The following is a 25,485-nucleotide window of genomic DNA, read 5'->3' as shown; positions in this document are numbered from 1 at the left end:
GGCGGTGTCGGGGAGAGGGATGGAAGTAGAGAGATGGAGGGCGGTCCCTCCCTGGAAGTAGAGAGATGGAGGGCGGTGTCGGGAGAGGGATGTTTTTTGGTTTTGTTTTCTTTCATGTTGTTTCTCTCTGAGGAGTTTTGGCCAGTGGAGGTCAGAAGGTCGTTCCATTTCACATGGAAACTCCCTCCCTCCCTCCCTCCCTCCCTCCCTCTCTCTCTCTCTCTCTCTCTCTCCCTCCCTCCCTCCCTCCCTCCCTCCCTCCCTCTCCTCTCTCTCTCTCTCCCTCCCTCCCTCCCTCCCTCCCTCCCTCCCTCCCTCCCTCCCTCCCTCCCTCCCTCCCTCCCTCCCTCCCTCCCTCCCTCCCTCCCTCCCTCCCTCCCTCCCTCCCTCCCTCCCTCCCTCCCTCCCTCTCCCTCTCTCTCTCTCTCTCTCCTCTCCTCCCTCCCTCCCTCCCTCCCTCCCTCCCTCTCTCTCTCTCCCTCCCTCCCTCCCTCCCTCCCTCCCTCTCTCTCTCTCTCTCTCCCTCCCTCCCTCCCTCCCTCCCTCCCTCCCTTGCTTCTTCACCCACAGGGAACTCTTCATGTTTAACATTTCAAGAAACAACGTTGGATTGCGCAGACATGTGACCCGTTTTATAATATTGCAACAGTTTCACTGTGTTTTGTGGTGTTTTATTGAAGCTCAACACAACACAACCTTAATTAATTTGGTCAGCAGACTCCGTATAAGTACATTGATAACATCAATTAGATTGTAATGAAAACAGATAAAAAGCAGGAACGGGAGAACGGGAAAAAAAGCAAATTGAATTTCTGAACAGGACTCATCAAAGCTTTTAATTTGCAAATCTCATGTCTGTTTGGGTACTTAGAAGTACACAGTCAAGTGATTCAATCTCAAGTCCTGAGTCTCAAATGGCCAAGCCCTTCACGGAGTGGAGCAGACAACTAGAAATCTAATTTTGCGTGTTACTACTTATCCTGGCTGGAACATGTGGCTGGATGAATCCTTGGATTAGTGAACACTTTACAAGTTGTCTTCATTTGGCTTGATTCTCCTGGCAGAGATAAGGCAACACAGAGTTGACATCTTCAGTCTCAATGACATCATCACATCAAACTCCAGATTAGAGGCCCTTAGTTAGACTGAAGTGTTGCAATTATGTATGTCAATCTGACGGTGTTGGTGATTAGTGTCTCTCGCTATCAAGCTCTCTCTCTCTCTCTCTCTTTCTCTTCTCTTTCTCTCTCTCTCTCTCTCTCTCTCTCTCTCTCTCTCTCTCTCTCTCTCTCTCTCTCTCTCTCTTTCTCTCTCTCTCTTTCTCTCTTTCTCTCTCTTTCTCTCTCTCTCCTTTCTCTCCTTTCTCTCTCTCCTTCTCTCTCTCTCCTCTCTCTTGCTCTCCTTTCTTTCTCCTCTCTCCTTTCTCTCTCTCCTTTCTCTCTCTCTCCTCTCTCTCTCTCTCCCTTTATCTCTCCTCTCTCTCTCTCCTTTCTCTCTCTTTCCCTCTCTCTCTCGCTTTCTCTCTCTCTCTCTCTCTCTTTTCTCTCTCTCCTTGCTCTCTCTCTCTCTCTCTCTCTCTCTCTCTTCCTTTCTCCTCTCTCTCTCTCTCCTCTCTCTCTCTCTCTCTCTCTCTCCCCTCATTTCTCCTCTCTCTCCCTTTATCTCTCCTTTCTCTCCCATCTCTCTCTCTCTCTCTCTCTCTCTCCCCCTTTCATTTCTCTCTCTCCCCTTTATCTCTCCTTTCTCTCCCTCTTTCCCTCTCTCTCTCTCTCTCGCTTTCTCTCTCTCTCTCTCTCTTTCTCTCTCTTTCCCTCCCTCTCTCTCTCTCTCTCTCTCTCCCTCTTCTCTCTTTTCCTCCGTCTCTCTCTCTCTCTCTCTCTCTCCCTCTGTCTCTCTTTCCCTCCCTCTCTCTCTCTCTCTCTCTCTCTCTCTCTGTCTCTCTCTAACTAAGACCTATAAAACACACACAGACATATTCTGTATGTAGATTATAATCAGAGTTTTCTTTGTACATGATAACTAATAGACTCAGAGGTTTATTTTGTCTCGGTCAGCTGTATTTGATTATATCATATTTAATAGTTCATTTTCTTACTGTTGGTGTGATTTTCCCATTAGGGAGTCCCAAATAGCACCCTATTCCCTACATGGTGTACTACTATGGGCCCTGGTCAAATATAGTGCACTATACAGGGAATAGGGTGCCATTTGGAACACTTCTACAGTGGGTAACATAGGTATTCACACTGCTTGGATGTCTTCACATTTTATTGTGTAACATAGCTGGATTTGTTTTGTCAGTGATCCATACAAAATACTCTGTATTGTCAAAGTGGAAGAAAAATTATTGATTTTTTAAAAGAAATTAATTAAAGAATTAACACAAATATAGTTTAATTAAATCAGTATTCACCCCCTGTATAAGGGCACAAGGCGAGACCCAAATGTAGACACAGGAGGCGGATGGTTGAGCTCCGATATTTATTACAGCAAAAAGGGGTAGGCAAAAGGCAGGTCAGGGACAGGCGAGAGTTCATCAACCAGGTCAGAGTCCAAACAGTACCAGGCGATAGGCAGGCTCGAGGTCAGGACAGGCAGAGTGTTCATAAACCAGGTCAGAGTCCAAACAGTACCAGGCGATAGGCAGGCTCGAGGTCAGGACAGGCAGAGTGTTCATAAACCAGGTCAGAGTCCAAACAGTACCAGGTGATAGGCAGGCTCGAGGTCAGGACAGGCAGAGTGTTCATAAACCAGGTCAGGCGTCCAAACAGTACAGGCTGGCAGGCTGGTTCAGGACAGGCAGGGTTCATAAACCAGGTCAGTCCAAACAGTACCAGGCGATAGGCAGGCTCGAGGTCAGGACAGGCAGAGTGTTCATAAACCAGGTCAGAGTCCAAACAGTACCAGGTGATAGGCAGGCTCGAGGTCAGGACAGGCTGAGTGGTTCAGGCAGGCGGGCTCAGAGTCAGAACAGGCTGAGTGGTTCAGGCAGGCGGGCTCTTGAGTCCAAACAGTACCAGGCGATAACAGGCTCGAGGTCAGAGGCAGGAAAACTGGTTAAGGCAGGCGGGCTCAGAGTCAGGACAGGCAGAGTGGTTCAGGCAGGCGGGCTCAGAGTCAGGACAGGCAAGGGTCAAAACCCAGGAGGGCAAGAAAAGAGAGACTGGAAAAAGCAGGAGCTGAGACACAAAAACGCAGGTTGTCTTGACAAACAAGACTAACTGTCACAGAGAGACAGGAAAAACAGGGATAAATACACCGGGGATAATAAGAGACACCTGAGGAACTGTGGAGACCAGCAAGTGAGGTGAAACACATCAGGTTTTGGAGTGACTGAGGGTTTGAACAAAGGAACCAGTATAGGCGGGCCCCTTCAGGTTCATGGTTTTGAAACTGAGGTTTGACAGAGGAACCCGTGAAGGCAAGGCAGGAGAATGGTTTTGGAGACTCAGGGTTTGACAGAGGAACTGTAGAGGAAGGAAGTAGGGAGAATGGTTTTGGAGACTGAGGGTTTGACAGAGGAACAGTATAGGCAGGAGGTATGGAGAATGGTTTTGGAGACTGAGGGTTTGACAGAGGAACAGTATAGGCAGGAGGTATGGAGAATGGTTTTGGAGACTGAGGGTTTGACAGAGGAACTGTATAGGCAGGAGGTATGGAGAATGGTTTCGGAGACTGAGGGTTTGACAGAGGAACAGTATAGGCAGGAGGTATGGAGAATGGTTTCGGAGACTGAGGGTTTGACAGAGGAACAGTATAGGCAGGAGGTATGGAGAATGGTTTCGGAGGCTGAGGGTTTGACAGAGGAACTGTAGAGGCAGGAGGTAGGGAGAATGGTTTCGGAGACTGAGGGTTTGACAGAGGAGAGGCAGGAGGTAAGGAGAATGGTTTTGGAGACTGAGGGTTTGACAGAGGAGAGGCAGGAGGTAGGGAGAATGGTTTCGGAGACTGAGGGTTTGACAGAGAAGAGGCAGGAGGTAAGGAGAATGGTTTCGGAGACTGAGGGTTTGACAGAGAAGAGGCAGGAGGTAAGGAGAATGGTTTCGGAGACTGAAGGTGTCAGGCTTCACATTTTTGGACCCTGGGCGGTAGGAAATGGTGAAATTGAATCTGGTAAATAACAAAGCCCACCGGGCCTGCCTGGAGTTAAGGCACTTGGCTGAACGGAGCTATTCCACATTTTTATGGTCGGTCCAAACCAGGAATGGCTGTTCTGGTCCTTCCAGCCAGTGCCTCCACTCTTCCAACACCATCTTGACCGCCAGGAGTTCTCGGTTGCCATAGTTCCTCTCTGCAGGATTGAGATGATAGACAGGAAGGCACAGCTTCTGTTTCTCGTCAGATCGCTGAGACAGGATGCCCCCCCCCCCAACTCCAACATCATAAGTATCAAACCTCAACCACAAAATGACGGGACGTGTCTGGATGGATGAGGACGGGGGTGCTGTTGTGAACCGATGATTCAGGTCCACAAAGGTTTTGTCGACCACAAGGACTTGTCTGACATGGAGAACGTGTTCTTGGGTAGAACGAGGGGGGGGGGGCAGGATGTCGTTAAGGTAGACGAACACAAAAGGGTTTAGCATGTCCCAGAGCACATCGTTTACCACGGCGGCGTTGGTGAGTCCAAACGGCATGACCTGGTACTGGGAAGACAGGCTTTTACCCAGTGATGTGTTTTGGATTTGCCCCAAACACAAAAGCTTTTGCATTTAGGCCAAAATGTGGATTCCTTTGTCGTGTTATTTTGCAGTATTACTTTAGTGTCTTATTGCAAACAGGAAGCATGTTTTGGAATATTTTTATTCTGTGTATTTGTATTCTTCTGCTCACTCTGTCATTTAGGTCAGTATTGTGGAGTCACTACTCTGTCGTTGATCCCATCCTCATTTTTCTTCTGTCACAGCCGTTAAACTCTGTAGCCGTTTTAAAAATGACCAATGGCCTCATGGTGACATCCCTGAGCAGTTTCCTTCCTGTCCTGCCACTCAGTTCAGAAGGTTGACTTTATCTTTGTTGTGTCTGGGTGGTTTAATACATCATCCACAGTATAATTATTAACTTGACCACGCTTAAAGAGATATTCAATGTCTGATTTGTTATCAAAACCCATCTACCAATCAATGCCCTTCTTTTATGAGGCTTTCGAAAAGCTCCCTGGTTTTTGTAGTTGAATCTGTGCTTGAAATTCAATACTTGACTGGAGGGACCTGACAGATGTAGGTATGGGGGACAGAGGAAGAGGTAGACAGATGTAGGTATGGGGGACAGAGGAAGAGGTAGACAGATGTAGGTATGGGGGACAGAGGAAGAGGTAGACAGATGTAGGTATGGGGGACAGAGGAAGAGGTAGACAGATGTAGGTATGGGGGACAGAGGAAGAGGTAGACAGATGTAGGTATGGGAGACAGAGGAATGGGTAGACAGATGTAGGTATGGGGGACAGAGGAAGAGGTAGACAGATGTAGGTATGGGGGACAGAGGAAGGGTAGACAGATGTAGGTATGGGGGACAGAGGAAGAGGTAGACAGATGTAGGTATGGGGGACAGAGGAAGAGGTAGACAGATGTAGGTATGGGGGACAGAGGAAGAGGTAGACAGATGTAGGTATGGGGGACAGAGGAAGAGGTAGACAGATGTAGGTATGGGGGACAGAGGAAGGGGTAGACAGATGTAGGTATGGGGGACAGAGGAAGAGGTAGACAGATGTAGGTATGGGGGACAGAGGAAGACAGATGTAGGTATGGGGGACAGAGGAAGAGGTAGACAGATGTAGGTATGGGGGACAGAGGAAGAGGTAGACAGATGTAGGTATGGGGACAGAGGAAGGAAGGGGGACAGAGGAAGAGGTAGACAGATGTAGGTATGGGGGACAGAGGAAGAGGTAGACAGATGTAGGTATGGGGGACAGAGGAAGAGGTAGACAGATGTAGGTATGGGGGACAGAGGAAGAGGTAGACAGATGTAGGTATGGGGGACAGAGGAAGAGGTAGACAGATGTAGGTATGGGGGACAGAGGAAGAGGTAGACAGATGTAGGTGTGGGGGACAGAGGAAGAGGTAGACAGATGTAGGTATGGGGACAGAGGAAGAGGTAGACAGATGTAGCTATGGGGGACAGAGGAAGAGGTAGACAGATGTAGGTATGGGGGACAGAGGAAGAGGTAGACAGATGTAGGTATGGGGGACAGAGGAAGGAACAGATGTAGGTATGGGGGACAGAGGAAGACAGATGTAGGTATGGGGGACAGAGGAAGAGGTAGACAGATGTAGGTATGGGGACAGAGGAAGAGGTAGACAGATGTAGGTATGGGAGACAGAGGAAGAGGGGGACAGAGGAAGAGGTAGACAGATGTAGGTATGGGGGACAGAGGAAGAGGTAGACAGATGTAGGTATGGGGACAGAGGAAGAGGTAGACAGATGTAGGTATGGGGACAGAGGAAGAGGTAGACAGATGTAGGTATGGGGGACAGAGGAAGAGGTAGTCATTAAAAATCATGTCAATCCCTGTTATTATGCACAGTCCATGTAACTTATTATGGGATAAGCCACATTTCACTCCTGAACTAATTTAGGCCTAAACAAAAGGAGGTGATTACAGTATGTTTATTAATTTGTAAAAATGTATAGAATCTTCTTTTCTCTTTGGCATTGTGGAGTATTTTGTGGAGTATTTTATTGGGTATTTTGTGGAGTATTTGTGGAGTATTTTGAGTATTTTATTGGGTATTATGTGGAGATCAATTACAAAAAACATCACAATTCAAATCTATTTCAATACCATTTTGTAATAGGTGTATATGACTGTGTTGGTATCTGTGTGTTTTTAGGGGACTATCCCCCACCACCTCCTCCTGCTGAAGACGGAGGCCTCTCGTCCTCCATCTCTTTCCCACCACCTCCACCCATGGACAGAGAATATCAGGTATGATCATTTTTATGAAATATATTTATACAGGTAAGTCTAGTAACCTGAAACAGACAGGTACATTACCTCTGTATTCAACAGCCAGGTACATTAACAGGTACATTACCTCTGTACTGAACAGCCAGGTACATTAACAGGTACATTACCTCTGTACTGAACAGCCAGGTACATTAACAGGTACATTACCTCTATATTAAACAGCCAGGTACATTACCTCTGTACTGAACAACCAGGTACATCAACTCTGTACTTCACTCTCCCTCCTATAGCCCCTCTCTGGAGCTGGTCCCCTCGTACTTCACATCTCATGTCCCCATGTATGTTACCCTTCTTTAGGGCCTGATGTTACCCTTCTTTAGGGCCTGATGTTACCCTTCTTTAGGGCCTGATGTTACCATTCTTTAGGGCCTGCTGTTACCCTTCTTTAGGGCCTGATGTTACCATTCTTCAGGGCCTGATGTTACCCTTATTCAGGGCCTGCTGCTACCCTTCTTCAGGGCCTGCTGTTACCCTTATTCAGGGCCTGCTGCTACCCTTATTCAGGGCCTGCTTTTACCCTTATTCAGGGCCTGCTGCTACCCTTCTTCAGGGCCTGCTGTTACCCTTCTTCAGGGCCTGCTGTTACCCTTATTCAGGGCCTGATGTTACCCTTATTCAGGGCCTGCTGCTCCCCTTGGACTGTTTGCCTGACTGACTGTGTCAACCGTCATGTCTCATGTCCACTGGCATTATTTTACCCCAGGCATGTTACCCTGCTTCAGGGCCTGCTGCTCCCCTCTGACTGGCTGACTGACTGAGTGTGTTCCAAATTGCACCCTACTCCCTACTATAGTGCACTACTTTTGATCAGCGCCCCTATGGCTAAATAGGCAATAGAGAGTGCCATTTGGCGTGCATCCTTACACAGGGCTTGACCCCCTGAGGGGAAATCCTCGTAGCGTTTCACACACCTTTGATAATCAGGTACTCGGAGCGAGTTCTGTTATTAGTCTGTCTAGTTGTATCTGTTTCATAGATCCTCTGGCTGACAGTCAGTCAGTCAGTCAGTCATCCTTGCTACGCCAACAGTATATCACAGTCCGATTTATAGACTATATATACAAAAGTATGTGGACAACAATTTCAAAGATTTTACTGATTTAAAGTTCATATAAGGATATCAGTCAATTGAAATGTATTAATCAGGCCCTAATCTATGGATTTCACATGACTGGGAATACAGATACACTATATATACAAAAGTATGTGGACACCCCTTCAAATTAGTGGATTTAGGCTATTTCATCCACACTCGTTGCTGACAGGTGTATATAATCGAGCACACCGCCATGCAATCTCCATAGACAAACATTGGCAGTAAAATGTCCTTACTGAAGATCGCAGTGACTTTCACCGTAGCAATGTCATAGGATGCCACTTTTCCAACAAGTCAGTTCGTCAAATTTCTGCCCTGCAAGAGCTGCCCCGGTCAACTGTAAGTGCTGTTATTGTGAAGTGGAAACGTCTAGGAGCAACAACGGCTCAGCTGTGAAGTGGTAGACCACACAAGCTCACAGAATGGGACCGCTGAGCGCTGAAACGTGTAGCGCTTAAAAATCGACTGTCCTCGTTTGCATCATTCACTATCGAGTTCCAAACTGCCTCCGGAAGCAACTTCAGCACAAGAACTGTTCGTTGGGAGCTTCATGAAATGGGTTTCCATAGCAGAGCAGCCGCACACAAGCCTAAGATCACCATGCACAATGCCAAGTGTTGGCTGGAGTGATGTAAAGCTCGCCTCTCGCCGCCATTGGACTCTGGGGCAGGGGAAACACATTCTCTGGAGTGATGAATCACGCTTCACTCTCTGGCAGTCCGACGAACGAATCTGGGTTTGGCGGATGCCAGCAGAGCACTACCTGCCCCAATGCATAGTGTAAAGTTTGGTGGAGGAGGAATAATGGTCTGGGGCTGATTTTCATGGTTAGGGCCAGGCCCCTTAGTTCCAGTGAAGCGATATTTCAACGCTACAGTGACAATGACATTCCAGACGACTTTGTGTCAACAGTTTGAGGATGGCTCTTTCCTGTTTCAGCCCCCGTGCACAAAGCGAGGTCCATTCAGAAATGGTTTGTTGAGATCAGGGTGGAAGAACTTGACTGGTCTGCACAGAGCCCTGACCTCAACCCCATAAAACTGTCACACCCTGATCTGTTTCACCTGTCTTTGTGATTGTCTCCACCCCCCTCCAGGTGTCACCCATCTTCCCCATTATCCCCTGTGTATTTATACCTGTGTTCTCTGTTTGTCTGTTGCCAGTTCGTCTTTTTTGTCAAGATCAGCGTTTTTGTGTCAATTCCTGCTTTTCCCCAGTCTCTCTCTCTTCTCGTCCTTCTGGTTTTTAACCCTCGCCTGTCCTGACCCTGTACCCATCCGCCTGTTCACTCTGCCTGTCCTGACCCTGTACCCATCCACCTGTTCACTCTGCCTGTCCTGACCCTGTACCCATCCGCCTGTTCACTCTGCCTGTCCTGACCCTGTACCCATCCGCCTGTTCACTCTGCCTGACCGTGAGCCTGCCTGCCGTCCTGTTCCTTTGCCCCTGTTGCTGTATTAAACATCGCTACTTCAACACGGTCTGCATCTGGGTCTTACCTTGATACCTGATACAAACACCTTTGGGATGAATTGGAAAGCCGACTGCGAGCCAGGCCTTATCGCCCAACTTCAGTGCCCGACCTCACTAATGCTCTTGTGGCTGAATGGAAGCAAGTCCCTGCAGCAATGTTCCAACATCTAGTCGAAAGCCTTCCCAGAAGAGTGGAGGCTGTGATAGCAGCAATGTTCTAATATCTAGTGGAATGTCTTCCCAGAAGAGTGGAGGCTGTTATAGCAGCAATGTTCCAACATCTAGTGGAAAGCCTTCCCAGAAGAGAGGAGGCTGTTGTAGCAGCAATGTTCTAACATCTAGTGGAAAGTCTTCCCAGAAGAGTGGAGGCTGTTATAGCAGCAATGTTCCAACATCTAGTGGAAAGCCTTCCCAGAAGAGAGGAGGCTGTTGTAGCAGCAATGTTCCAACATCTAGTGGAAAGCCTTCCCAGAAGAGTGGAGGCTGTGATAGCAGCAATGTTCCAACATCTAGTGGAAAGCCTTCCCAGAAGAGAGGAGGCTGTTGTAGCAGCAATGTTCCAACATCTAGTGGAAAGCCTTCCCAGAAGAGTGGAGGCTGTGATAGCAGCAATGTTCCAACATCTAGTGGAAAGCCTTCCCAGACGAGTGGAGGCTGTGATAGCAGCAATGTTCCAACATCTAGTGGAAAGCCTTCCCAGAAGAGTGGAGGCTGTTATAGCAGCAATGTTCCAACATCTAGTGGAAAGCCTTCCCAGAAGAGTGGAGGCTGTTATAGCAGCAATGTTCCAACATCTAGTGGAAAGCCTTCCCAGACGAGTGGAGGCTGTTATAGCAGCAATGTTCCTACATCTAGTGGAAAGCCTTCCCAGAAGAGAGGAGGCTGTTGTAGCAGCAATGTTCCCACATCTAGTGGAAAGCCTTCCCAGAAGAGAGGAGGCTGTTGTAGCAGCAATGTTCCCACATCTAGTGGAAAGCCTTCCCAGAAGAGTGGAGGCTGTTATAGCAGCAATGTTCCAACATCTAGTGGAAAGCCTTCCCAGAAGGGTGGAGGCTGTTATTAAAGCAAGGGGGGACCAACTCCATAGTAATGCCCATGTTTTTTAATGAGATGTGGGATTTAATTGATGGGTAATTGAATTATTGGGTATTGAACAGCTTGGTATTGAATGATGGGTATTGAATGATGGGTATTGAATGATGGGTATTGACTGATGGGTATTGAATGATGGGTATTGAATGATGGGTATTGAATGATGGGTATTGACTGATGGGTATTGACTGATGGGTATTGAATGATGGGTATTGAATGATGGGTATTGAATTATGGGTATTGAATGATGGGTATTGAATGATGGGTATTGAATGATGGGTATTGAATGATGGGTATTGAATGATGGGTATTGAATTGGTGGGTATTGCATGATGGGTATTGAATGATGGGTATTGAATGATGGGTATTGAATGGCTTGGTATTGAATGATGGTGGGTATTGAATGGATGGGTATTGAATGGATGGGTATTGAATGATGGGTATTGAATGGCTTGGTATTGAATTGGTGGGTATTGCATGATGGGTATTGCATGATGGGTATTGAATGATGGGTATTGAATGATGGGTATTGAATGGCTTGGTATTGAATGATGGGTATTGAATGATGGGTATTGAATGATGGGTATTGAATGATGGGTATTGAATGATGGGTATTGAATGATGGGTATTGAATGATGGGTATTGAATGATGGGTATTGAATGATGGGTATTGAATGACTGGGTATTGAATAGCTGGGTATTGAATGATGGGTATTGAATGATGGGTATTGAATGGCTTGGTATTGAATGATGGGTATTGAATGTCTAGATATTGAATTGGTGGGTATTGAATGGATGGGTATTGAATTGGTGGGTATTGCATGATGGGTATTGAATGGATGGGTATTGAATGATGGGTATTGAATGTCTAGATATTGAATTGGTGGGTATTGAATGGATGGGTATTGAATTGGTGGGTATTGCATGATGGGTATTGAATGATGGGTATTGAATGATGGGTATTGAATGGCTTGGGGTATTGAATGATGGGTATTGAATGATGGGTATTGAATGATGGGTATTGAATGATGGGTATTGAATGATGGGTATTGAATGATGGGTATTGAATGTCTAGATATTGAATTGCGTGGGTATTGCAAAGGTGATGGGTATTGAATGATGGGTATTGAATGATGGGTATTGAATGATGGGTATTGAATGATGGGTATTGAATGTCTAGATATTGAATTGGTGGGTATTGAATGGATGGGTATTGAATTGGTGGGTATTGCATGATGGGTATTGAATGATGGGTATTGAATGATGGGTATTGAATGATGGGTATTGAATGATGGGTATTGCATGATGGGTATTGAATTGGTGGGTATTGCATGATAATCTCCACCCGGCACAGCCAGAAGAGGACGGGCCACCCCTCAGAGCCTGGTTCCTCTCTAGGTTTCTCCCTGGCCTTTCCAAGGAGTTTTTCCTAGCCTCCATGCTTCTACATCTGCATTGCTTGCTGTTTGGGGTTTAGGCTGGGTTTCTGTTTATGTACTGTGACATATGCTGATTTAAAAAGGGCTTTATCAATACATTTGATTGATTGACTTGAGTGGGTGCTGTTTTTCTTCTGGTATGGTTATTGGATGAGAGACAATAGGGAGCCTTCCTTTAAAACAAAGATAACTCTGAGCACACAGCGAGACAGATTTCAGGGTTAAAGGTCCACCGTATTACGAGAGTTTTCTTTCAAACAGTGATTCTTGTCTTTTTCTGCTCTGTACTCTTCACACAGTGGAGTCTGTCTTTCTACTGGCTTACAGAGGCTTGTTTAAGGCCAAGGTCAACTGTACAGAGAGAGAATGAAAGACGGGCTGTGAATCCTAATATCACCCCAAACTAAACTAGGATAAAGTATGTGAGTGGGAACAGAGACACCAATAGTCTTTAGACTCTGATCAATACCAGGTAGACAGCAGAGACACCACTCATCCTTAGACTCACCGAGAACGATGAGACAGCCTACAGGGAGGAGGTCAGAGAACTGGCAGTGTGGTGCCAGGCCAAAAACCTATCCCTCAATGTGAGCAAAACAAAGGAGCTGATTGTGGACTACAGGAAAAGGCGGGCCGAACAGGCCCCCATTAACATCGACAGGGCTGTAGTGGAGCGGGTCGGGAGTTTCAAGTTCCTTGGTGTCATACCAAGACAGTTGTGAAGACGGCACGACAAAACCTTTTCCCCCTCAGGAGACTGAAAAGACGGGGTCCCCAGTCCATCTGTACAATTAATAGTACGCCAGTATAAACGCCATGGGACCACTCAGCCATCATACCGCTCAGGAAGGAGACGAGTTCTGTCTCCTAGAGGTGAACGTACTTTGGTGCAAAAAGTGCAAATCAATCCCAGAACAACAGCAAAGGACCTTGTGAAGATGCTGGAGGAAACGGGTACAAAAGTATCTATATCCACAGTAAACGAGTCCTATATCGACATAACCTGAAAGGCCGCTCAGCAAGGAAGAAGCCACTGCTCCAAAGTCGCCATAAAAAAGCCAGACTACGGTTTGCAACTGCACATGGGGACAAAGATCGTACTGCACATGGGGACAAAGATCGTACTTTTTGGAGAAATGTCTTCTGGTCTGATGAAGCAAAAACAGAACTGTTTGGCCATAATGACCATCGTTATGTTTGGAGGAAAAAGGAGGAGGATTGCAAGCCGAAGAACACCATCCCAACCGTGAAGCACGGGGGTGGCAGCATCATGTTGTGGGGGTGCTTTGCTACAGGAGGGACTGGTGCACTTCACAAAATAGATGGCATCATGAGGTAGGAAAATTATGTGGATATATTGAAGCAACATCTCAAGACATCAGTCATGAAGTTAAAGCTTGGTCGCAAATGGGTCTTCCAAATGGACAGGTAAAATTGGGTGGGCTATTTACCGATAGACTATGTACAGCTGCAGCGATCGGTTAGCTGCTCAGATAGCAGATGTTTGAAGTTGGTGAGGGAGATAAAAGTCTCCAACTTCAGCGATTTTTGCAATTCGTTCCAGTCACAGGCAGCAGAGAACTGGAACGAAAGGCGGCCAAATGAGGTGTTGGCTTTAGGGATGATCAGTGAGATTACACCTGCTGGAGCGCATGCTACGGGTGGGTGTTGCTATCATGACCAGTGAACTGAGATAAGGCGGAACTTTACCTAGCATGGATTTGTAGATGACCTGGAGCCAGTGGGTCTGGCGACGAATATGTAGCGAGGGCCAGCCGACTAGAGCATACAGGTCGCAGTGGTGGGTGGTATAAGGTGCTTTAGTAACAAAACGGATGGCACTGTGATAAACTGCATCCAGTTTGCTGAGTAGAGTATTGGAAGCTATTTTGTAGATGACATCGCCGAAGTCGAGGATCGGTAGGATAGTCAGTTTTACTAGGGTAAGTTTGGCAGCGTGAGTGAAGGAGGCTTTGTTGCGGAATAGAAAGCAGACTCTTGATTTGATTTTCGATTGGAGATGTTTGATATGAGTCTGGAAGGAGAGTTTACAGTCTAGCCAGACACCTAGGTACTTATAGATGTCCACATATTCTAGGTCGGAACCATCCAGGGTGGTGATGCTGGTCGGGCGTGCGGGTGCAGGCAGCGAACGGTTGAAAAGCATGCATTTGGTTTTACTAGCGTTTAAGAGCAGTTGGAGGCCACGGAAGGAGTGTTGTATGGCATTGAAGCTCATCTGGAGGTTAGTTAACACAGTGTCCAAAGAAGGGCCAGAAGTATACAGAATGGTGTCGTCTGCGTAGAGGTGGATCAGAGACTCACCAGCAGCAAGAGCGACATCATTGATATATACAGAGAAGAGTCGGCCCGAGAATTGAACCCTGTGGCACCCCCATAGAGACTGCCAGAGGTCCTGACAACATGCCCTCCGATTTCACACACTGAACTCTGTCTGCAAAGTAGTTGGTGAACCAGGCAAGACTTTTAACCCCCCCATTTGTTTTGTACACTGCTGCTACTCACTGTTTATTATCTATGCATAGTCACTACCTACATGTACAAATGTCCTAATTAACTCAACTAACCTGCACCCCCTGACTCGGTACCGGTACCCCCTGTATATAGCCTTGTTATGTTATTGGATTATTTGTTTTACTTTAGTTTATTTGGTAAATATTTTTCTTAACTTGTTTACAGTTTGATTTGATTTGACTCCACACCAGGTAGACAGAGGCACCAATAGTCTTCAGACTCTGATCAATACCAGGTAGACAGAGGCACCAATAGTCTTCAGACTCTGATCAATACCAGGTAGACAGAGGCACCAATAGTCTTTAGACTCTGATCAATACCAGGTAGACAGAGGCACCAATAGTCTTCAGACTGATCAATACCAGGTAGACAGAGGCACCAATAGTCTTTAGACTCTGATCAATACCAGGTAGACAGCAGAGGCACCAATAGTCCTTAAACTCTGACCAGTACCAGGTAGACAGCAGAGGCACCAATAGTCCTTAAACTCTGACCAATACCAGGTAGACACAATACCAGGTAGACAGAGGCACCAATAGTCTTCAGACTGATCAATACCAGGTAGACAGAGGCACCAATAGTCTTTAGACTCTGATCAATACCAGGTCGACAGCAGAGACAATACCAATAGTTTCTTAAACTCAATACCAGGAAGGGAAGGGGGGGCAGGCAGGCAGGGAGGGAGGGAGGGAGGCAGGCAGGGAGGGAGGGAGGGAGGGGGAGGGAGGCAGGCAGGGAGGGAGGGGGAGGCATGGAGCGAGGGGGAGGCATGGAGCGAGGGAGGCAGGAAGGGGGAAGCAGGCAGGCAGGCAGGGAGGGGGAGGCAGGGAGGGGGGGAGGGAGGGAGGGGGGGGAGGCATGGAGCGAGGCAGGGAGGGAGGGAGGGAGGCAGGCAGGCAGAGGGGGGTGGGGGGCAGGGAGGAAGCAGGCCTTGAAGTATGAATAGCTCTTTATCAATTTAGGAGCAGGAATAGCATCTGAAGATAGATACATCTTAAGACCCCTGGTGTGCTGTAGGAAGGAATCACTGTCAGAGGCTCTAACTCTGTAAATGTTGAACTGCAGGGAACAATAGGATATTGGGGGCAGCACATTGTGTATTTACCTGCTATTAAACATGGGAACAAGAGATTGTATCGTTCCAACTCCTTTGTGTGTGTGTGTGTCAGATGCTAGACCTGTGAGAGATCTGTGTGTGTGTGTGTGTGTGTCCAGATGCTAGACCTGTGAGAGATCTGTGTGTGTGTGTGTGTGTGTGTGTGTGTGTCCAGATGCTAGACCTGTGAGAGGTGTGTGTGTGTGTGTGTGTCCAGATGCTAGACCTGTGAGAGATCTGTGTGTGTGTGTGTGTGTGTGTGTCCAGATGCTAGACCTGTGAGAGATCTGTGTGTGTGTGTGTGTGTGTGTGTCCAGATGCTAGACCTGTGAGAGATCTGTGCGTCAAATCAAATCAAATCAAATTGTATTTGTCACATACACATGGTTAGCAGATGTTAATGCGAGTGTAGCGAAATGCTTGTGCTTCTAGTTCCGACAATGCAGTAATAACCAACAAGTAATCTAACTAACAATTCCAAAAAAACTACTGTCTTATACACAGTGTAAGGGGATAAAGAATATGTACATAAGGATATATGAATGAGTGATGGTACAGAGCAGCATAGGCAAGATACAGTAGCTGATATCGAGTACAGTATATACATATGAGATGAGTATGTAAACCAAGTGGCATAGTTAAAGTGGCTAGTGATACATGTATTACATAAGGATGCAGTAGATGATATAGAGTACAGTTTTTACGTATGCATATGAGATGAATAATGTAGGGTATGTAACATTATATTAGGTAGCATTGTTTAAAGTGGCTAGTGATATATTTTACATCATTTCCCATCAATTCCCATTATTAAAGTGGCTGGAGTTGAGTCAGTGTGTTGGCAGTAGCCACTCAATGTTAGTGGTGGCTGTTTAACAGTCTGATGGCCTTGAGATAGAAGCTGTTTTTCAGTCTCTCGGTCCCAGCTTTGATGCACCTGTACTGACCTCGCCTTCTGGATGATAGCGGGGTGAACAGGCAGTGGCTCGGGTGGTTGTTGTCCTTGATCATCTTTATGGCCTTCCTGTGACATCGGGTGGTGTAGGTGTCCTGGAGGGCAGGTAGTTTGCCCCCGGTGATGCGTTGTGCAGACCTCACTACCCTCTGGAGAGCCTTACGGTTGTGGGCGGAGCAGTTGCCGTACCAGGCGGTGATGCAGCCCGCCAGGATGCTCTCGATTGTGCATCTGTAGAAGTTGAGGTTGAAGAGGCGCTGCTGCGCCTTCTTCACGATGCTGTCTGTGTGGGTGGACCAATTCAGTTTGTCTGTGATGTGTACGCCGAGGAACTTAAAACTTACTACCCTCTCCACTACTGTTCCATCAATGTGGATAGGGGGTGCTCCTTCTGCTGTTTCCTGAAGTCCACAATCATCTCCTTAGTTTTGTTGACGTTGAGTGTGAGGTTGTTTTCCTGACACCACACTCCGAGGGCCCTCACCTCCTCCCTGTAGGCCGTCTCGTCGTTGTTGGTAATCAAGCCTATCACTGTTGTGTCGTCCGCAAACTTGATGATTGAGTTGGAGGCGTGCATGGCCACTCAGTCGTGGGTGAACAGGGAGTACAGGAGAGGGCTCAGAACGCACCCTTGTGGGGCCCCAGTGTTGAGGATCAGCGGGGTGGAGATGTTGTTGCCTACCCTTACCACCTGGGGGCGGCCTGTCAGGAAGTCCAGTACCCAGTTGCACAGGGCGGGGTCGAGACCCAGGGTCTCGAGCTTGATGACGAGCTTGGAGGGCACTATGGTGTTAAATGCCGAGCTGTAGTCGATGAACAGCATTCTCACATAGGTATTCCTCTTGTCCAGATGGGTTAGGGCAGTGTGCAGTGTGGTTGAGATTGCATCGTCTGTGGACCTATTTGGGCGGTAAGCAAATTGGAGTGGGTCTAGGGTGTCAGGTAGGGTGGAGGTGATATGGTCCTTGACTAGTCTCTCAAAGCACTTCATGATGACGGAAGTGAGTGCTACGGGCGGTAGTCGTTTAGCTCAGTTACCTTAGCTTTCTTGGGAACAGGAACAATGGTGGCCCTCTTGAAGCATGTGGGAACAGCAGACTGGTATAGGGATTGATTGAATATGTCCGTAAACACACCGGCCAGCTGGTCTGCGCATGCTCTAAGGGCGCGGCTGGGGATGCCGTCTGGGCCTGCAGCCTTGCGAGGGTTAACACGTTTAAATGTCTTACTCACCTTGGCTGCAGTGAAGGAGAGACAGCATGTTTTCGTTGCAGGCCGTGTCAGTGGCACTGTATTGTCCTCAAAGCGGGCAAAAAAGTTATTTAGTCTGCCTGGGAGCAAGACATCCTGGTCCGTGACTGGGCTGGGTTTCTTCCTGTAGTCCGTGATTGACTGTAGACCCTGCCACATGCCTCTTGTGTCTGAGCCGTTGAATTGAGATTCTACTTTGTCTCTGTACTGACGCTTAACTTGTTTGATAGCCTTGCGGAGGGAATAGCTGCACTGTTTGTATTCAGTCATGTTACCAGACACCTTGCCCTGATTAAAAGCAGTGGTTCGCGCCTTCAGTTTCACACGAATGCTGCCATCAATCCACGGTTTCTGGTTAGGGAATGTTTTAATCGTTGCTATGGGAACGACATCTTCAACGCACGTTCTAATGAACTCGCACACCGAATCAGCGTATTCGTCAATGTTGTTATCTGACGCAATACGAAACATCTCCCAGTCCACGTGATGGAAGCAGTCTTGGAGTGTGTGTGTGTGTGTGCGTCCAGATGCTAGACCTGTGAGAGATCTGTGTGTGTGTGTGTGTGTGTCCAGATGCTAGACCTGTGAGAGATCTGTGTGTGTGTGTGTCCAGATGCTAGACCTGTGAGAGATCTGTGTGTGTGTGTGTGTGTGTGTGTCCAGATGCTAGACCTGTGAGAGATCTGTGTGTGTGTGTGTGTGTGTCCAGATGCTAGACCTGTGAGAGGTGTGTGTGTGTGTGTGTGTCCAGATGCTAGACCTGTGAGAGATCTGTGTGTGTGTGTGTGTGTGTGTGTGTGTCCAGATGCTAGACCTGTGCGAGATCTGTGTGTGTGTGTGTGTGTGTGTGTGTGTGTGTGTGTGTGTGTGTGTGTGTGTGTGTGTGTGTCCAGATGCTAGACCTGTGAGAGATCTGTGTGTGTGTCCAGATGCTAGACCTGTGCGAGATCTGTGTGTGTGTGTGTGTGTGTGTGTGTGTGTGTGTCCAGATGCTAGACCTGTGCGAGATCTGTGTGTGTGTGTGTGTGTGTGTGTGTGATGCTAGACCTGTGCGAGATCTGTGTGTGTGTGATGCTAGACCTGTGTCTGTGTGTGTGTGTGTGTGTGTGTGTGTCAGTTTCCAGATGCTACCTGTGCGATTCTGTGTGTGTGTGTGTGAACCATTCTAACGCCGAGATGTCCTATCTCTAGATGCATGGACCAGAGAAGACCCTGGAAGAGAGGCGGTCCAGTCTGGATGCTGAGATTGACTCTCTGACCTCTATCCTAGCTGACCTGGAGAGTAACTCACCTTACAAGCCCCACAATGCACAGGTAAACTACCGTACTGTCAGTTTCCTACCAACACACTCCACAATACACAGGTAAACTACCGTACTGTCAGTTTCCTACCAACACACTCCACAATACACAGATAAACTACCGTACTGTCAGTTTCCTACCAACACAATACACAGGTAAACTACCGTACTGTCAGTTTCCTACCAACACAATACACAGGTAAACTACCGTACTGTCAGTTTCCTATCAACACACTCCACAATACACAGGTAAACTACCGTACTGTCAGTTTCCTACCAACACAATACACAGGTAAACTACCGTACTGTCAGTTTCCTACCAACACAATACACAGGTAAACTACCGTACTGTCAGTTTCCTACCAAAACACTCCACAATACACAGGTAAACTACCGTACTGTCAGTTTCCTACCAACACAATACACAGGTAAACTACCAGTACTGTCAGTTTCCTACCAACACAATACACAGGTAAACTACCGTACTGTCAGTTTCCTACCAACACAATACACAGGTAAACTACCGTACTGTCAGTTTCCTACCAACACAATACACAGGTAAACTACCGTACTGTCAGTTTACTACCAACACAATACGCAGTTAAACTACCGTACTGTCGGTTTCCTACCAACACAATACACAGGTAAACTACCGTACTGTCAGTTTACTACCAACACACTACACAATACACCGATACAAACTTTACTAGCTACTTCCACTTTCAAAACCCTCTGCAACACGGAGGTCCATCTGTATTGACGTTGGGCAGATTTGAACAGCCTGCAGGGAAGCAAAACACACCATTTTCCCTGAACATTTGTGGAAATCACGTTCGTTAGTACACAGATGTCGGCTCACCTAATCCCAGTTCTCAGGTGGTTTATTTGCATTGGGTTTGAATCCCAATCCTGCATTGTGGTATTTCTCATTTTTGGAAGTGTTACTGGTTTCTAATAATAAGATGGCCTACATTACTACTAGATAACAGATGAATTTAAAAGCAACTTGAACTAGTCAAAGCCTTTGGGGCACTAAAAGATAAATTGTTTGACACACAATAAATGTAGGACATCACGGTGTTAAAAAACCAACCAATCGTGTTTTGGGAAGGGACAGGAAAGGCTTGAGGGCCGTGCAACAGAAGAGATCACAGCTGGTTCTGATTTAATGGGAACCTGGTGTACATACGGCGTAGTTTCACGGTTTTCAGAGACACTGTTGCTATGGGAGCAAAACAGAGTATATTCTAGGGCAGGGGTGGGTAAATCTTTTGGTTCAGAGCCACATCGGGATTTTGAAATTCAACGGAGGGGGACCAATTGTTTTAAAATCAATTTGCTGGGGGCCTCCCAATGGGGCAGCTTTCTAAGGCACTGCATCGCAGATGCCTACGTCACTACAGACCCGGGTTCAAGCCCAGACTGTGTCACAGCTGGCCAACTGGGAGACCCATGAGGCGGCGCACGATTGGCCTAGCAGCTTGGCTTGGCTGGGTCGTGTTTCGGGAGTTGCAGCAATGAGACAAGACTGTAACTACCAATTGGGGAGAAAAAAGGGGTAAAAAAATATATATATATATTTACATTTATTTTTATTTTTAATATCTTGCGGGCAGTTTGCGCACCCCCTGTTCTAGGTCTTGTAATGCCTGTCATATTTGGTCGTCTATCCTACCGTAGTTGAATGTAATGACTGATATGTGGTTGTCTATCCTACTGTAGTTGAATGTAATGACTGTGATATGTGGTCATCTATCCTACTGTAGTTTAATTTAATGACTGTGATATGTGGTCATCTATCCTACTGTAGTTGAATGTAATGACTGATATGTGGTCGTCTATCCTACTGTAGTTGAATGTAATGACTGATATGTGGTCGTCTATCCTACTGTAGTTGAATGTAATGACTGATATGTGGTCGTCTATCCTACTGTAGTTGAATGTAAACTGACTGATATGTGGTCGTCTATCCTACCGTAGTTGAATGTAATGACTGATATGTTGCTCTGTATAAGAGTGTCTGCTAAATTACCAACATGTGAAATGACTGGGATGGAATAGACCCACTACTATAGGACTGGGAGGGAATAGACCCGCTACTATAGGACTGGGAGGAATAGACCCACTACTATAGGACTGGGAGGAATAGACCCACTACTATAGGACTGGGAGGGAATAGACCCACTACTATAGGACTGGGGGGGAATAGACCCACTACTATAGGACTGGGGGAATAGACCCACTACTATAGGACTGGGAGGGAATAGACCCACTACTATAGGACTGGGAGGAATAGACCCACTACTATAGGACTGGGAGGGAATAGACCCACTACTATAGGACTGGGAGGAATAGACCCACTACTATAGGACTGGGAGGGAATAGACCCACTACTATAGGACTGGGAGGAATAGACCCACTACTATAGGACTGGGAGGGAATAGACCCACTACTATAGGACTGGGGGAATTTAGACCCACTACTATAGGACTGGGGGGAATAGACCCACTACTATAGGACTGGGAGGGAATAGACCCACTACTATAGGACTGGGAGGAATAGACCCACTACTATAGGACTGGGAGGGAATAGACCCACTACTATAGGACTGGGAGGGAATAGACCCACTACTATAGGACTGGGAGGGAATAGACCCACTACTATAGGACTGGGAGGGAATAGACCCACTACTATAGGACTGGGAGGGAATAGACCCACTACTATAGGACTGGGAGGAATAGACCCACTACTATAGGACTGGGGGGGAATAGACCCACTACTATAGGACTGGGAGGGGACCCACTACTATAGGACTGGGAGGGAATAGACCCACTACTATAGGACTGGGAGGAATAGACCCACTACTATAGGACTGGGGGGGAATAGACCCACTACTATAGGACTGGGAGGAATAGACACACTACTATAGGACTGGGGGGAATAGACACACTACTATAGGACTGGGGGAATAGACCCACTACTATAGGACTGGGAGGGAATAGACCCACTACTATAGGACTGGGAGGAATAGACCCACTACTATAGGACTGGGAGGTAATAGACACTACTATAGGACTGGGGGAATAGACACTACTATAGGACTGGGAGGGAATAGACCCACTACTATAGGACTGGGGGAATAGACACTACTATAGGACTGGGAGGGAATAGACCCACTACTATAGGACTGGGGGGGAATAGACACACTACTATAGGACTGGGAGGGAATAGACCCACTACTATAGGACTGTGGGGGAATAGACCCACTACTATAGGACTGGGGGAATAGACCCACTACTATAGGACTGGGGGGAATAGACCCACTACTATAGGACTGGGGGAATAGACCCACTACTATAGGACTGGGAGGGAATAGACCCACTACTATAGGACTGGGAGGAATAGACCCACTACTATAGGACTGGGAGGAATAGACCCACTACTATAGGACTGGGGGAATAGACCCACTACTATAGGACTGGGAGGGAATAGACCCACTACTATAGGACTGGGGGGGAATAGACCCACTACTATAGGACTGGGAGGGAATAGACCCACTACTATAGGACTGGGAGGGAATAGACCCACTACTATAGGACTGGGAGGAATAGACCCACTACTATAGGACTGGGGGGAATAGACACACTACTATAGGACTGGGAGGAATAGACCCACTACTATAGGACTGGGGGGAATAGACACACTACTATAGGACTGGGAGGGAATAGACCCACTACTATAGGACTGGGTGGGAATAGACCCACTACTATAGGACTGGGGGAATAGACACACTACTATAGGACTGGGAGGGAATAGACCCACTACTATAGGACTGGGAGGGAATAGACCCACTACAATAGGACTGGGAGGAATAGACCCACTACAATAGGACTGGGAGGGAATAGACCCACTACTATAGGACTGGGAGGGAATAGACCCACTACTATAGGACTGGGGGGAATAGACACACTACTATAGGACTGGGGGAATAGACACACTACTATAGGACTGGGGGGAATAGACCCACTACTATAGGACTGGGAGGGAATAGACCCACTACTATAGGACTGGGAGGGAATAGACCCACTACTATAGGACTGGGAGGGAATAGACCCACTACTATAGGACTGGGAGGGAATAGACCCACTACTATAGGACTGGGAGGGAATAGACCCACTACTATAGGACTGGGGGGAATAGACCCACTACTATAGGACTGGGAGGGAATAGACCCACTACTATAGGACTGGGAGGGAATAGACCCACTACTATAGGACTGGGAGGAATAGACCCACTACTATAGGACTGGGAGGGAATAGACCCACTACTATAGGACTGGGGGAATAGACCCACTACTATAGGACTGGGGGGGAATAGACCCACTACTATAGGACTGGGGGGAATAGACCCACTACTATAGGACTGGGAGGGAATAGACCCACTACTATAGGACTGGGGGAATAGACCCACTACTATAGGACTGGGGGAATAGACCCACTACTATAGGACTGGGGGAATAGACCCACTACTATAGGACTGGGAGGGAATAGACCCACTACTATAGGACTGGGAGGGAATAGACCCACTACTATAGGACTGGGGGAATAGACCCACTACTATAGGACTGGGAGGGAATAGACCCACTACTATAGGACTGGGGGGGAATAGACCCACTACTATAGGACTGGGAGGGAATAGACCCACTACTATAGGACTGGGAGGGAATAGACCCACTACTATAGGACTGGGAGGAATAGACCCACTACTATAGGACTGGGGGAATAGACACACTACTATAGGACTGGGAGGGAATAGACCCACTACTATAGGACTGGGGGGAATAGACCCACTACTATAGGACTGGGAGGAATAGACCCACTACTATAGGACTGGGAGGAAATAGACCAACTACTATAGGACTGGGGGGAATAGACCCACTACTATAGGACTGGGGGAATAGACCCACTACTATAGGACTGGGAGGGAATAGACCCACTACTATAGGACTGGGAGGGAATAGACCCACTACTATAGGACTGGGAGGGAATAGACCCACTACTATAGGACTGGGGGAATAGACCCACTACTATAGGACTGGGGGGGAATAGACCCACTACTATAGGACTGGGGGAATAGACCCACTACTATAGGACTGGGGCGGAATAGACCCACTATTATAGGACTGGGGGGAATAGACCCACTACTATAGGACTGGGGGGGAATAGACCCACTACTATAGGACTGGGGGGGAATAGACCCACTACTATAGGACTGGGGGAATAGACCCACTACTATAGGACTGGGGGAATAGACCCACTACTATAGGACTGGGGGGAATAGACACACTACTATAGGACTGGGAGGGAATAGACCCACTACTATAGGACTGGGAGGGAATAGACCCACTACTATAGGACTGGGGGAATAGACCCACTACTATAGGACTGGGAGGGAATAGACCCACTACTATAGGACTGGGAGGAATAGACCCACTACTATAGGACTGGGGGGAATAGACCCACTACTATAGGACTGGGGGAATAGACCCACTACTATAGGACTGGGGGGGAATAGACCCACTACTATAGGACTGGGGGGGAATAGACCCACTACTATAGGACTGGGGGGGGAATAGACCCACTACTATAGGACTGGGGGAATAGACCCACTACTATAGGACTGGGAGGGAATAGACCCACTACTATAGGACTGGGGGAATAGACCCACTACTATAGGACTGGGGGAATAGACACACTACTATAGGACTGGGGGGAATAGACCCACTACTATAGGACTGGGGGAATAGACCCACTACTATAGGACTGGGAGGGAATAGACCCACTACTATAGGACTGGGAGGGAATAGACCCACTACTATAGGACTGGGAGGGAATAGACCCACTACTGTTGACCAGAGATCTATCAATAGATTCAAGGCATAATGTACAGACAAGGATATGGTACGATGTGAGTACAGTGGAGGTAAACCTAGGCATTGAGTGACGATGAGAGAGATATTGTCTCTAGAGACACCGCGTCTGTAATGGGTCTGCGGTCAAACGACCACCCCTCATCACTGTCAAACGCTCCCTAAAACACTTCAGCGAACAGGCCTTTCTAATCGACCTGGCCCGGGTATCCTGGAAGGATATTGACCTCATCTCGTCAGTCGACGATGCCTGGTTGCTCTTTTAAAAGCGATTTCCTCACCATCTTAAATAAGCATGCCCCGTTCAAAATATGTTTAACTAAGAACAGATATAGCCCTTGGTTCACTCCA

General features: G+C 47.4%; 1 protein-coding gene across 4 annotated transcripts in view; it reads left to right on the top strand.

The window, feature by feature from the left end:
- The window catches only part of LOC112242029 (LIM domain containing preferred translocation partner in lipoma), a 456,919-nt gene that overhangs the window by 161,164 nt on the left and 270,270 nt on the right, over window positions 1-25,485 (top strand). For all 4 annotated transcript variants that reach the window (XM_042322846.1, XM_042322847.1, XM_042322844.1 and 1 more), the window contains 2 exons: window positions 6,831-6,925; window positions 19,096-19,218. In XM_042322846.1, the coding sequence (XP_042178780.1) occupies window positions 6,831-6,925; window positions 19,096-19,218 (218 nt within the window). The remainder of the gene's footprint in view (window positions 1-6,830; window positions 6,926-19,095; window positions 19,219-25,485) is intronic.

Source organism: Oncorhynchus tshawytscha, linkage group LG06 (assembly GCF_018296145.1).
Source record: "Oncorhynchus tshawytscha isolate Ot180627B linkage group LG06, Otsh_v2.0, whole genome shotgun sequence".
NCBI lineage: Eukaryota > Metazoa > Chordata > Actinopteri > Salmoniformes > Salmonidae > Oncorhynchus > Oncorhynchus tshawytscha.
The sequence above is the reverse complement of the archived record's forward strand: the minus strand, read 5'-3'. Positions and strand labels throughout refer to the sequence as shown.